Source organism: Calliphora vicina, chromosome 2 (genome assembly GCF_958450345.1).
Source record: "Calliphora vicina chromosome 2, idCalVici1.1, whole genome shotgun sequence".
Taxonomy (NCBI): domain Eukaryota; kingdom Metazoa; phylum Arthropoda; class Insecta; order Diptera; family Calliphoridae; genus Calliphora; species Calliphora vicina.
In genome coordinates this window covers 2500044-2516510 of record NC_088781.1, presented here as the reverse complement: position 1 = coordinate 2516510, position 16467 = coordinate 2500044, and the positions used below count along the sequence as shown (strand labels likewise).

Below are 16467 nucleotides of genomic sequence, written 5' to 3'. Positions count from 1 at the left end.
CTAAATGTCAAAACTTGTTGGTGTTGCCACAATTGAAAAACAAAGTTCTTGTTGAAAAACCCTGTATTAGTTCGATATTTACTGGTAGCCAGAACTCAATTTAAAGTTTACTTGTCCTGAGATATGATAAATTTTTTAAAGGAATCCAAACATGAATTAGGAGGTCCCTTGACTCGCATACAAAATGCAGCAAACTACTTCATCAGAAGCAATTATTAAAAAACAAATACATATTATATTCTGAAATAACAATATTTTGTTTCGTAACCTTTTAAAATTCACTGATTTGAGTCTCAGTTACCCAGTTATAATAACAAATATACTTGGCTCAAGACATGAAAATATGTATTTTCACAGTTAATTAAATGCTAGGGTCTAAATTCAGTTTGGTATGTCTAAAGTCAAGTTATTCCTCAGTTTGGTATGTTTTTTTTTTCATTCAAATAGATGGAAATTTATTTATAATAAGTTTATCAAAATTTTTTAATTTTTCTGCTAACAATAGTTCAAAAAGAATAAAATCTAATCTATATGTAAGAGTATGTATTTTTATTGTAAACAATTTTCAATTTGAAACTAAATCAATGATTTAATATTCTGACCTGTGTTAATGAGGGTATTTGCCATTTATCATATTTATATTTATGTCCTAAATTTAATTAAAACTCTGCATATAAAATTTAAATATTTTTTGTTTAACTAAATCAAATTATTCATTAATAAAAAGTTTTTACTTTGAAATATTCTAAATTAAATAGCTCTACATTGTTAAATACTTCAACTAACTTTATTAAAACACTTTGCCCACTTCATCATCTACTGACATCATTCATGCTCTTGGGATTGACTACAATGTATGTATTCATGTAGATTTTGTAGTAATACGTACCTTAAAAAGCCATCCAAACTAAATAATCCTTTTTGTATATTGAATTTATTAGGTTCATATTGTTTTATGATTTCTTTGGCTCGTTCCGTATCGGCATAAGGATATAAAATCTCATTTAGTCTTGGATCACGCTGTGTGTTGTTCAAAAAATCCATAAATTGGTTGGTGGTCATATATTTGCGTTTTGTATTGCCCACTCTATAGCATCACAAGCAGTATGAAAAATTAAAAAAAAAAATGTAAATTAATTTAATACCGACTATAAAAAAGGGGGGAATAAAAAAAATTCAACAAATACAACGAACGTCAACATGAATATTTTTATTTTACCCTTTTGTTAAGGCCATAAAATAGGATTAAATAAATACGTTTATACATACAAATTAACATTCTACAAATTAATGCAAATTGCTTTTTTGATTATTTTGAAAGCGCTAATAAAAATAAAATAAGTAATATTATGAAAAATGTGAAAGAAAAACTTACATATTGTCAAATACTTTTTCCACCTCGCTGCGTTGTGTTATGTTTTTATACAGATTATAAAATTCCTCAAATGTGAATTTTGAAATAGCCACCGATTCCAGTTTGCCCGAGGGTAAACCAGTATTTTCCAAAGCCTTTTCCACACGCTTGCGATCATCTTTGTTTTGGGCAAACATTTTAACAATGCTAAAATATGTGTTATTACAAAATTTTATTTAATTATTAATGTGCTGAAATGCAGTTCGCCCTCGGTTTGTGCAATCCCCGATTATTGGAAATTTATATTTTGAATTTGTGTTTACAGAGAGCTAAATGAATAATTTTATATATTTTTAATTTAATTTATAAAAGTTTAATTAATTGAAGTAATTTGATATGGTTCAAGTTCAATTGTGATACTATTTATTCGTTTTCCATAACAAAATTATTAGTTGCACTGACCGAGGGCGCATTGTATTCCATAAAATAAAATTTTCTTACTTTTTAACTGGTATTTTGCCACTTTTGTCAATTTGTAAGCACAGCTTTGTGTGGGACTTTTTCAGAAACATATTTACAGATCCATTTAACTGCATTAAACTGTATGCCAGCCTCATTAAGCCATCACACCAATGCTGTAAAATAAATATCAAAAGCATATAAGTTAATTGAGTTGGCAAAAAAGAACATTAATTTTCATTTAAAAATTAAGTGCAATTACTAGTAGTACGTATGTTCATGTCGTAATTTTATTAATCTTTAATAACTCATTTATTCAGGCAGTCAGTCAGTCACTCATTTTAGTTTAGCATGTTCTACATACATATATTGTGAATTATTATTATTTAAAAGCTATTTATTACAAAATACTCTATAATTGTTTCTTTTATGCGACATTGATGCATGTGGTTTTTATTAAATTATTTTTTCAAAGTTTGTAAAAATAATTAATTTGATTACAACATATTTGAAATATGTATGTAGTGTTTGTTGAAAACGTTTAGTTTATTAAGTGAATAGAGAAAAAAGTTATGTCTATTTTATTTTCATAAGAGCTCTGACAATTTTTTTTATAATTTCTAGTCTCTGTAAAATACCTAAACGCTTTTGGGATGTGTTTTTAGTTTTTAGTTTTAAAAATGCTATTGTATGTTTCCAAATGTTTCTTTAACCTTAAATGGGGGGATGATAACTAATTTTTTGTTATAATTTCAATAATTACATCGAACATTTGGAAAGCATTTTGGATGTTGTGTTAATTGTATTTTAATGCTTGGGTTACATATAGAGTTTTTCATGGGAATTCCCGGGACGAGAAATCCCAGGAATTCCGAAAAATTTTCAATCCCGAAGTTTCGGGAAATTTTTGCGAGAAGTCCCGGGAATTATTTTCCTTTTTTATGTGATTTTTTTTAACTTGAAAGAATAAAAGAATTTTTAAGCTTCAAAACAAATGCAGAAGATTCATACAAGGAAAAAGATTAAAGTTGATTATTCCAAAAACTCCTTAATGTTCACTACTGTCACAGAATTTTATCCGATCGATTTTAGTATTTTGCTTTTTCGCAAAAAATGAAACTAAAATTTTTGGAATTTTCTTCATGTTTTAACATTATGTATTTAATTTTTGATTTAATTTTTGCTTATTAAATCAAAAATTAAATGCAATTCAAAATTAAAAAAAATTAAAATATTTATTTTTTGCGAATTAACAGAAATAATTGGAATCTAACGAAAGTTGAACAAAACCGATACAAATGGTGACAGGTTTGTATATAACCAAAATTATAAATCGTGTCAGTTCATCTCTTTATATTAAATTTTTACTGGAATTTTTTATTTGTATCCAATTACATTTTAAAACCAATGACATTTTTTAGATTTTTAACGAAGTTTACATTCTTAAAATCAAATAATTTGTTCTAGACAAGAATTCCCGGGATCCCGGGAAATTTTAAAATGAATCCCGATTTCCCGGGAAATGAAAAAGTGCGGGAAAAGAAAAACTCTAGTTACATACCAACATAGGTTGTTGTTTTTTTTTTATGAAGAACTTTTTTCTGAAAATTTTAGTAAAATTGCTGTTGAGATTGTGATTACTTAAAAAGAGTCAAGATACACTGCTGAAAGTTGTGAATGTTCACTTTAAGTCCAGGGAATGTATTTTCGATACATTTCATTTTTAGTTTAAAACTATTTTTTTTTGGCAATAACCACCCTCGTAGTTACGGAAGAAATTCAAGTATTCAATAAATGTTTCTGATGTTAGATATTTTTTGGGTTTTTCATGCTTAGACATAATAAACTTACTATCTTAGTATTTGAAGCAAAGATTGATTAAAAGTTGCTGGAATTATGGTCGATTTAATCAGAAACATAACTTTGTACCGATTACGTTTTTCCCCACAAAATATGTAATCAGAAAAAAATTTTTAAATAAGATTAAATGGTATATTTCAATTATTATTTATTGATGTTGAAATTAACCATATTTTCTATAAATTTATAAATGTTACAGACACACTTTATACCTTATCTGTTCAGAAGAAGTGTGCAGAATCAGTAAGAGGTCGATAATATATTATTTTAAATCGAGTATTAACCGGATAAGAATAAAAATATGCTACATAGTATTATTGAAAACAATTTGAGAGTAGTTAGAGTAGATATATATATACGTTTGAGTGATTTGCAAAAAAAATAAAAAATCTTTAACAATTATAAGTCGGTCAAGCCCGACCATATAATACTCAACACTAAGTAAATGAGCAAAAACATTTTTCTTTTAAAATTTCAACAACCGAATGACATGAATTCTGCATACTATATAAAACTTATTTGGAGCGAAAACCTATACATATAAACTAAACATTTATAACCGATTTGATTGGGGGCTATGTGAAATAATGAACCGATTTCAACAAGGCTTTGTCCTTGGGCCGAAAAATTGTATGTATCGAAATATCTTCACTTTGCGCACAAGGTCAGCCAAACGGACATCGTTTAATCGACTCAGAAAATGATTATACTCCCCACAAGTGTTTCATTTGACGAGTTAATAAAGTTAATAGAAATTTGGAGCCGAATTAATAAGTGATAGAAAAAAGCCCAGAATTATTTTCCTGGTCCACAATACTTATCTGTTAATACAAACTTTCTAGAGAATCGCTACAACATATTTTTGAATTTTCGAAAGGTCAAAATCCATTTTATACCTTTGGTTTCTAGGACAAAAATACTTACAATTCTTTGTAAAATCATTTGCCCCCTATGATTATTATTTTATTTTTTTGCATCCATACAAATTGACTCACCTAATATATAACATATTCTCATTCATAAGATCTAAAATGAGTGCATATATTGTGTTTCAGTAAAAATTTACTATTCCAAAGAATCTTGTGCCAATTCTCACCTAATAAAAAAATACTTTAAAACAAATATTCTTTATTTATTTGCAAAATTTAAACATGTTCAAATGTAAAACGAAAAATGTTGTTTGTTCTTTTGCCAGAAAAAATATTTGTATTAAAGAGTTAAAATAGAATTCCATTTACATGATGTTACTTAAAACGGTACAGTGATCGCAAAAGATATACTACAAAAACATTTTAGTGGATGCTAAAATAAAAAAATTAACAAACAAACAAGTTGTAGGTTTAGAATTTTTGGCAGCATTTCAAATTACAGTCAAAAGTCAATCATGAAATTCAACATTTTTATTAATTCTGCAACTAATGCTGTCAATTAGCATGAACTGATGCTGCTAATGGTTGTAGAATTCACTTTTTACAAACATATTTCTTTTGTTTAATTATTTAATGAAAAAGTTGTTTAAACCATTAAATTAATGTGCACTGTATTTGACCATTTTCCAATTATTATTTTGTGGAGAATATGGAATTGTGTTTATGTATTTTAAATTTGATAAATTGTTTTGAAAATTTTATTTTATTTGTTTATTATATTTAAGCAAATCAGGTGAATGTTTTGCACGTCAAAAGGAATTCATTCTTTCTTTCTTTTGCATCATCGAAAGATGAAAATGAGAGTAAAATATACCAAAATTATTATTGTTAAGTCATATTGTTGTTGGCATTATTGGAATGTAGAATGTAGTACAGCATCATAAATACTGAATTTTGTTGGCCAAACGCCAATATCAAAAAAAAACTGCAACAACGTTAGAAAACCCAGCCAAATCAATATGTGCTCACCATACTCATTCATACTACAATTACATTCCAAACAATTCAACCAAAATGCCCATTTTCTTTCCTATTTTTTTTTTGTTTTTTCGTCTTTTGTATTTCATTCATGTTTAAGCAGCAGCCATCAACCAGCGGCAGCAGCCAGTCAGTCAGTCAGCCAACCAGCCATTTAGTCAGTTTCCTAGACATACATAAATGTTTGCTTTTTTTTTTTTTTTTTGCTACTACTGCACATTATTTTGTAGTACAGACTTCTGTAGACAGAGTAATGAACGATTGATTTCATTTCATTTAAAAATAATTTATGTTATTGTTATTTCGAAGAAATAATTTTACCATGAAAATGTGCCATGTTTTGTTAAACTGCATGATTTAGAATTGGAATTATACATTTAGTACTTTGAAATTTATGATATGTATTAAGAATACTCGTTATTTCTTTGAATTTAAAAATTGTGTCCAAAATAATTTCCTTTAAAAAAAGCATAATACATATTTATTATTTTACATTTCTTGGAATTTCTCAAAGTTATGGATGTGTATCACAAATGGCCAGTGATTTATAAATAATTGGAATAACTGTTAGGCATTAGGAATTTGATTACATGAATATGATCGATTACTATTTATACACAGAGAAAACAGATTCGTAGTGGCAACCGAATTTGTAGCCAATCGAATGATTCGGTTGCTCACATAGAATTTTTCGGTTCTAGCAACAGAAAATCAGTTACTAGGGAAGAATTGCTGTTGAAGCAACCAAACTTTGGTTATCCCTTATACAATTTTGTAGCCACAACTATAAAATTCGGTCACCAAGGCAGAATCATTCGATTGGCGACAAATTACTACTACGAATCTGTTTTCTCTGTGTAGAGTCTAACCGAAATCAATGTTTAAGGCTAATGTCCGTAATTTCAACAAATATATATCTACCATGCTTAGTTGCCTATGGAGTAAAAATATTTGGCAATTTTTAGCCATACATATTGATTTGGTATTAAAGTCAAGTTAACTGTTAGGTAAAGTTATCTTCTAGGTATATTACACCGCAGATACCGAAACATTTTTAACATTTCCGAAATTATTCATGCTTTAATATTCCGTTTGGAAATTAGAGCCGAGTATAAAAAGATTACGATATACTCAACTAATTCTTTCACAACTCTGAGACAGAGTACTAGAATTTTTATTTGAAATTAAATGATATATTTACTTAAGTTATGTTTTTTTCCTCCACTGTATTTTAGGTGAAAATTGTTCATTTACGTTGTTCATATACATATGTATGTATGTCGTTATTGTTGTATTTTCATAAAACCAGAAATAATAAAAATAAATGCTGTTTGCTCAATTTCATTTAAATGTTACAAAAATAAAAACTGGGTCACTATTACTCGTAAAAAAGAAAAGTTTTTCAAATAATTTATTTTCAAAATACACTTATGCAAACAATCACACGCACAGGTACACATGGCTAACATACATATGTACGTACATCCATAGGAAAACGTTCATAAATTTAAATATGAAAACTAGAAGGTGGCTGGATCAACATTCACTCAAACACATTTTTACATATCCATACGATATATGGATTTATTTGTATTACAGTACATATTTCAACATCTGAGCATATGGTCTTTCGTTCATTAATTCATGCTACCTTACATACGTTGTTTTGTACATTTAGTTGAATTGAGTTTGGTTTAGTTTTAGTTAAGGTTAAGTTTTCTTTCCCTTTTGATTGATTACTCACCTGTGCAATTTCTTTTTTCGTACAGCAAAAATTTACAAATGTCAAGTTAACGAAATCTGCACCATGACAAATGGTTACAGTTTTCTCCTCTAGTGTATCCTGTGAACCCAATGTTACAATCTGACTTAGTTTGGGATCCTGTAAAACAAAAAAGAAGAATAAAACATTAAATATGTGAAAAAAGCAAGATGAAGAAGAAAAAAAAGTAAAAGTAATTTTTATTACATGATTCTCAGATGACGTGGATTAAGTACATATATTATATGGTGTTAACAAAGTGTGTATCTACATCAACAATTTTTCGTTTTTTTTTGTTACATATTTAGGAAATTTTTAAAATATTTTTTAAAGTTGTTTGCATTTTGATTTATACTGCTGTTGAATATCTTCGATAAAATTATTCGAAGGACCATAATTATCCTCCTATTTTTTTTTTTAATTAAAGTTTTGTAGTCATGAAAAATTAATTCGGTCTAATTTCTTGTTATAAACGCGTCTTCACTATCGTCGAACAAAAATTCACGTCTTAATTTTTTTAAATATGAATTTGTAAAGCGATCGTTTGTTTACCTTGCTAATTTTTGACAAACTTATCAAAATTTGGTTTGCGAAAATAGAATTTACAGTTTTTGTGGAACGAAACAGCTTAATTATTTTCAAAGTCTTTGCAAATTACACTTTTCAATATTAACTTTACACTTTGAACAAAAATTACAAAGACTTTGCAAATTACACTTTTCAATTTCAACTTATCACTTATCAAATTTTATATTTCTGAGGAATGTAAAGAAAATGTATTAAACATGAATATTTGTTATTTTAGTTACTGAATCGTACTATGTATGTATGTACTTATTTACTGCGAATTCAATAAGAATCAATTTTACTATTTTTCTAAACAAATACATAATACACGCAGAGAAAAAATATAATTGGGCATGGTTACTGTAACCATTTAAATAGTGTTACAAGATTTTTAACAATATTATAGTCACAGTAACCATTTACATGATTGTGGTAACCATAATATGGTTAATTTACGATTCACATGATTGTATCAACCATATATATGGTTACAGTAAACAAGTATATGTTTGTGGCAACCATATTTATGATGAATAATTTTATCATAATATGTTGTTCTCAGATTATGATAAGCCTTAAGCCGAGAGCACCGAGAGGTTGTCACAAACATATATTTGTTTACTGTAACCATATATATGGTTGATACAATCGTAAATTAACCATATTATGGTTACCACAATCATGTAAATGGTTACTGTGACTATAATATAGTTAAAAAACTTGTAACAATATTGAAATGGTTACAGTAACCATGCCCAACTATATTTTTTCTGTGCGTGTAGATATATGCATTTTTATACAGTACTAAGTATACATCCTTCTCTATGTTCACTAGAATTTAAATATGAGAAAAACAGAAAAGTTCATGGACTTTTAAATAAACATTTCTATTATTTTTTTTTTTATTATATTTTATTGTTGTTGCTTGATTTGTGTAAATATTTTTCAAATCAAATATTGAATCTTTAATGCATACTAAAATATTTTTCATATTGTGTAGAAAAATGGACATTACATATTTAATGCGACTACATACTACATTTTACAATTTACTACACAATTTATGTATAGATTCTTCATTTTAGTGCATCTATTTTTCATATACATTCAACGTAGTTCCAGTTAGTTTGGGACAACATTAAAATATCGAACGTCAACATTAATGAGGATGTCATGAACAACATGCATGACAAACATTAAAAACGACGAAATCGATCGATTGAGTTTTTTTGTTTACATATGCATATGTTTATTACAAATATTTTTTTATTATTATACACACAACATAATAATATAATAAAAATAAAAGTAACAATTATTTATAAAATATTAATTGAATATTAAATGAAGTATTAAGCACTGACATTATAATTGTTATGTTACGAATTATAATATATTCAATTAATGTTGGCTACATAGAACAAAGACACTAATTTACATAAAAAAAATTAATAATAAAAATAAAATAATAGTTAAAATTAGTATCATTTTAATTAGTACAGAAGGCGCATATTTTTCACTATGTTTCGACAGCCATCTTGTAAATACGACGATATAAAAAAAACAGCAATTGAAACAGACCATCAATTTCACATACATACTATATAGCTTAGTACTCTGTTCAAAATTTCTTGCGAAATGCTGTCAAACTACATATAAAAATATTTGGAATGAAATATTTGCGAAATAATTTCGCAAAAGCAGTACTCTGTAGAAAACATGTGAAATACATCTGGAAACCTTATTTTTCCACACGAAATAACATAAGCAGCGCTTCTTTCGCACGAAATTAAAACCAACAGCTGATCATTTGCTGCATATAACATTTTTCGCATGAAAAAACCATAATTTTTCGCAAATATGAACAGAGTACAAGGCTTATGGGCAAAATTTAGTGTTTTAACTAATACAAATTATGAACATTGAAACAAAATATGAACATTTTGTGAAATTTTTAAGAGGTCCTTAAAATGTTTGCATTTCATCATTTTCACAGTACTATTGAGTTATTTTGTCCATCAAATAGGACAAGATTTGCCTTAAGAAAAACTGCATTTTCTTTAAAAAAAATTCTCGTTAATTCTTTCAGTTTTTAAAGCGATCAAACTCTGTAGTTAATAAAGGCACATCAGTAGCATATGTCTTCAAAAAATCAGAATTACAGTGACGGACATTACAATAGAATCACTAACAATATTTCATTTAAAACTAGGAGCAATCATAAGGATTGGTGTGGGCCAGAAAATATAAAGAAGTGGCAAAATGTGTTCTGGACGGACGAAACGACCATTAATTTAATTGGTAGTGATGATAAGACATGGGTTAGACGTCCAAAAAATGGCAAAAATATTATTATATGGGGATGCTTTTCTTGGTATTGCGTTGGTCCAATTTATTGGATTAAAGAAAATATGGATAAGCACTTGTATGTAAATATTTTGGAGAATGTTATAAAGCCACATGCAGAATGGAATATGCCCTTAAAATGGCTCTTCCAGCAAGATAATGACCCAAAGCACACACCAGGTCTTGCCAAAAAATGGTTTTTATATAACAAAATTCATGTTATGGAATGGCTGTCTCAATAACCAGACTTAAATCCTATGGAAAATAGTAAAAGACAAACTCGGACCTGAAAAATTTAAAAACAAGGAAGAACTTTGGCAGGAAATATGGTATGCAATTTCCCGATCTACATGCGAAAGTTTGTTAAATTCAATCCCCAAAAGATTTATTGCTGTTATTAGAAATAATTGATATGCAACAAAATATTAAGAAAACAACGAATTCTTATGATGATTTTTTATTTTTAATCATTTTAAGACTGATTGATTCTATTTGAATGTCGCATATGTTATTTAGTCTTTTAGATTTGACATCGTTTTTAACATAAGAATGTTATTTTTTATTTTATTTTTTTCTATTTATTGTTTACGTTATGAGCATTAATATATAATGAAAAAATTTTAAATTTTGAAATCAAATTTTGTAGTTTTACCGCTTTAATCGAATTCATATGTAGTGATTCTATTGTATTGTCCGTCACTGTATATAAGTTTTTAACCATGAATTTTTTGTCTTAATTTTTTAAAGAAGCGTATGTGGGCTTCTGATAAAAAAAAAACAAAAAAAGAATTAAATCAACATTAATTGGCTTCAAAATTTATCAACTTTTTACTTTTTACCGGTTAACGATAAATCGATAACGCCTATATAAATATTGCTCCTCTATATACCGTGATCAATTCATTCATATAACTCTAAAACCAAATATTCATCACTTTCAATCACTTTTTTTTATTTTTCAACTTTATTAAATTATTAATAATATTTTGTTGCTAGCAGCGTCATTGACACAAAACTATTTTCAATTTAGAAATTATGAACAATTAAAGTAGATATCATAGATTTGAAAGAAAAACATTTTTTTGTTTTCAAAGTATTTTTAGTTTGAACATACATATGTATATGAAGTAAACCATTCAACTAAACAAATATAGTGTATATTGCTCAACGGAATGATCGGTATTTGGAATACATATTATTCAAAAATGTGACATTGTTGAAGTTTGATTTGAATGAATTTCTAGTTCATCTTCTTATTAATAAAATGTATAATTAAAACTGCTGTTCTTAAAACAGAAAGAAAACTCGTTAAAAAGTACTTAAGAAACATGTTGACATTCTATTAATAGAAAATATAAAGCACGTGTATTGTTTAAATAATTTACGTAAACTAAACCGTTTTTGATTTACGCGAATATATGTTTCTTCCATTTTCGAAATAACGGTATATCTCGTAAATACGAGCTAACCTAGAAAAACGGTTAGCACCACTGAATTCAGCGTACCCGAATTAGCTTAACCCACCGGGGGCCCCGCTTGACAGTTTTTTCAACTAGCACAGTGTAATTTGTTTAATTTGCCTAGCTAGATAGAACATCTCTTCAAATTCGCTAAAAATCAATTAGGAAAAGTTTGTAGCTAAAACAATTGTTGGTCGGATGGTTGGATGGTAGTTTGGCCTTTGTTTCTCACAGTCAGTCTGTCTGTCATTCAGTCACTCAAGACAATTTAAACAATTTGAGTAATAAAATTTTCAACATTTCTTTCCCTTTAAGGACCTTGCCAAGGAGTGATTGCGATTAAGTTGAATGTATTCAATTTCGCATTTAATGAAAGAGTTAAACGGTCTCAAAATTCATGGTCTCATTGTATGTTGGAAAATAATCCTTCTAATCCTTTTTTCTGCAGACTCATTTATATAATTTAAAAACAGACAAATACATAGATGAATGAGGAGGGACGGCGGAAGTGGGAGGAAAAAGTTTAATTTTCTACTTTTAATGGTCGCAACATTATTTCAATGATAAAATAATGATGATGCTGTTGATACCTAGTTGATGTTGTTGTTTTTTTATTTTATTTTAGCTGTTGATGATTATGAAGAGGAGAATGATATTAATGTTATAATTATTTTCTTTTACTTTTCTAGTTTGTTTAATGTTTTTATTTTCCTACATTAAATGGTACAAACAACAGATTTTGTACATCTGTGTTTTTCGTATTTTTTTCATTTTTTTTTCATGTATTTTGTTTGTATTTACGTGTTTTATTTCCTATGTTCATGTGAATTCTTTCGCAGAGTTTTCCTTTTTAGATTGAGTTGTAAGAGTGAAATACAGTTTTTATTTTTGTTGCGCATTATCATTTTATTATCCCCAGGGAAGTTTGTCTTCTGCATTCATAAAATAGTAATTTAGCTTTAATATATATTTCTAATGTAGACAACGTTGTAGTTGTACGACTACAAGCAGCAGATACATCACGAAAGCTGTTGCTTGGCTTAAGATGATTAATTTGTTGAATATCTAAATATCGCGTTGTTCTCTGTATGACTACAATTACTTTTATTTATTTATGTAGTTAAGATTTGTTTGCTGTCTATTCGTGCGCCATTCTGTATTTTGATGAATTTTGTACACTAGTTTTTAGAAAATTTAATTTCGTCGTACATTTACAAGAAAGTTGTGAAAATTTCACTTGTCATAGTAGATTGGACTATTCCTTTACATATATAAGTTTGTCATTCCATTTGTAATTTCCACAATATAATTTTCCGACTCTATAAAGTGTATATATTCTGGATCCTTATAAATAGCGGAGTCGATATAACCATGTCCGTTTGTCCGTCTGTCTTTTGAAATCAACTTTCCGAAGCCCCCAAATAACTTACATACACGGAATTCTTCCGGCTCGGTTTCTATTTAAAATCGAGAAAATCGGTCCACAAATGGCTGAGATATAAGGAAAAAACCAGGACTACCTCGATTTTTGAAAAAAAAAAATTTTTCGCTAAATATTAAAAAAAAAATTTTAATATTTAAAAAAAATTATTAAAAAAACAATACGAAAAATTTTTTGAAAAAAACAACTTTGGAAAAAAAAATAAATTTTGTTTACCTAAAAATATTTAAAATTTTTATTTTGAAATATAATTTGGTATATAAGATTCGGCAGTGCCGAATATAGCTATCTTACTTGTTTTAAAATTAAATTGGAGTTTTTATATATAAATTTATTTAACATCAAAGAGATAGATTAAGAATGTATCTACAATTCACGTTTAAATTTCACTTTCAATATAGATTCCAACAGTTTTTCTCGTATTTCAAAATTAGAATACTTGACTACCAGAAATATTTTAGAATTTGTTTATATAGATTATGCAAAATAATAGTATTGTTTATTAATTGTTTGCATTAACAATTTTTGAAGATGATTTTGAAATGTATCCTACTTAGTTGTTGAATGAATGTCTTAGTTTACTTACTTTAGGTTTTTTGGCATATGGTCCAGTTCGTACATCTCTTATTGTGGAAATGTCCAACAGATCCATTTCATTATTTTGATCGACATAATGTAAAAAGAAACCACTAGGATCCACACGCATAGTTACCGGGACACCGATACCAGAGTCCTGAAATAAATAATAAAAGTTTTTAAATAACATAAAATGTACATATATAATTATTGCAGAAACTAGAAAATTTTGCGATTAAAATTATGTATTAATATTGGATAAACATTGAATGCATATTTCTAAAAATAACTTTAAATTTCGAGAAAAATTTCAAAAATATTTAAAACAGATTATTTTAAAACGTTTTTTTATATAAAAATCATCATCATCATCTTCTACATCACATATTCAAAAGACTTGCTAGTTTTTGTATAAAATACAAAATTCAAATCGATCACTATACAATATATTTTATTGCTGATAAAAGCATTTCCCCAAATTAAATCAACCAATCCTTCAATTTTGAAATTGTTTTCATTGACATTACTTGTGATATGAACGAGTGCTTAAATTGTAAATATCTGTAACCCATAACATCATAAGATACTCATGTGTATCTATCGTATGTACAATATCGTGACATAAATACATACTTGCAAATACGAGTATGTTCGAATATACATATGTATGCATGTGTGTGGGGGGAGATGTGGGTTCTTATGTATTTGAGTTTTCAATGTATTCATTCGGTTAACAATACTTTGCTTTCTAATTTTCAAACGTGTGTATTAGGGTGGCTCTTATTTTGTACTTTTCGAAATGTTAAATTGTTTACCGTTAGCTAAAAACAACTTTGATAACATTTAGAGTTTGCTCATTTTCAAAAGTAGTTGCAAAGTAGCAATATTTTCTGAAAAATGTAAAGTCGAAAAAATGCAATGAAAATTTTTTTTTGTATTTTATTTAGCCATATATTGTTAAAAATATAATAAACATAAATATTTTATGACATCGATAATTTGATTTGAAAATTAAAATTTCATGCAAATTTCAAATCCCAAATTTTCAATTTACATACCAATAATAACCATGACACAATCAACCAGAAATAACTATTAGAAAGTATGTTCTCAATTATAATTTTTTTATATTTTTTATATTCAAATTTAATTATAACAAGTAAGAGAGCTTGACCGAATCTGTACCTTCACGAAATTATACTTTAAAATAGAAATTTAAAAAATTTCTACCTAAACAAAATTAAAAAAAAAATTCTGGATAAAAAATATTTTCCCCGATTTTGACCCATTCAAAGGTCTTGTCTATATTAATCACTAGTAATCCAGATATATGTAGATCAAAAATAGGTAAAAAATCGATGTTGTCCTGAATTATGAAAATTAGTGTTTGTAAATGTTCTTTTGAAAAATGTGGACATATTATTGGATGTTCAGCAGATCAAATAAACTTTAGAGTGATGCATCAAAAAAAAAAAAACAACTCTAAGGGCCATTTTTAGAGATCGTATTTAAATACGAATTATTTTTAAGTTCTATTTAAATACGAAAATGAATTTCTCAGTGCTTTTTTAAATTTCATAAACTATCATTTGTTTTTGACAGCTGTCTTTTGTTGTTTGGTTTTTTTCACTCTATTGTAGTGAAAAAAATAACCAAACAACAGCGTCTTGCTAAAATCAGCGTCTTGCTAAAACTACAATTCCGATGCGGGGCAATTGGAGCTTCTTTTGTGCATTTTCCTACCAATAATTTTATTGTTTAATAAACTTTATTTCTTATTGGCCAAAATGTATCAATTTTTGTTTTGGTTGAACAGCTGTTTTAAGCAAAACTATCGATACATTTTTGATATTTAGTAGTGCTACCATACTTTTATCTTATTTAAATAAGAAAAATTATATAGCACTGGGAAACTTAAATTTAAGTAAAAATTAACTAAATACGTATTTAAATACGAAGTCAAAAACTGGGCATAAAATTTTATTTTGCTTGCACTGAATGAGGATTAAAAACTCAAAAATGGTGACCGATTTGAAATTGGCAGATTTCGAGGAAAATTAATTTTTGATTTGAAATTTGTTAAAAAATTTCTTAAAAATGCATTTCGCAGCCTATTTTTTAATATTTAAATGCAGATTGTTTCCTTTGTGCATCAAAAATCCAAAAAGTGTAAAAAATAGACCACACTAATGTGTAATAATATACAAACATAGATACTCATAGCGTAACAAAACAATACCAACTACGTATGTTTGGTATTCATATGTACATATATATGTATGTACCTGTGTACGATGTGTCAATAGAACTTTAAACGTATGTATATGATGAAACATTCACTGGTAAATATGCAAATTATATCATTATACATGCAAAATTTTGGGATAAACATTTTTACTAGCACTTGATTAAATAGTTATTTAATCAAGTAAAAACATACATTGATTTAATTTTTTTTGTTTGAAAATTTTGTGTGACCTAGTCTTCTTATCTTTTATAAATTTGTTTTTTGATAAACTATTTATTTGTCTTGTTTTAAAACTACGGTTATCAGAAATATATGTAGCTTGAATTGGAAATTAAAAAAATATTAAATTTTTCATTCATTTTACAAGTCAAAATGTATGCTCGGGTTATCTTAGTCTATATATTATGAATTCTATAAGACAACACCAACAAATTTATCTTGGGTATTCCGATTTTGATCACAAACGGTAAACAAAAAATGAAATTTT

At 27.3% G+C, this 16467-nt stretch overlaps 1 protein-coding gene across 4 annotated transcripts in view; it reads right to left on the bottom strand.

Annotated features, from left to right (window-relative positions):
* The window catches only part of Plc21C (Phospholipase C at 21C), a 108470-nt gene that overhangs the window by 12932 nt on the left and 79071 nt on the right, over positions 1-16467 (bottom strand). For all 4 annotated transcript variants that reach the window (XM_065499334.1, XM_065499336.1, XM_065499335.1 and 1 more), the window contains exons 4-8: positions 13743-13889; positions 7325-7462; positions 1856-1989; positions 1376-1561; positions 890-1087 (exon numbers count right to left, since the gene is read on the bottom strand). In XM_065499334.1, coding sequence (XP_065355406.1) covers positions 890-1087; positions 1376-1561; positions 1856-1989; positions 7325-7462; positions 13743-13889 — 803 coding nt within the window. The remainder of the gene's footprint in view (positions 1-889; positions 1088-1375; positions 1562-1855; positions 1990-7324; positions 7463-13742; positions 13890-16467) is intronic.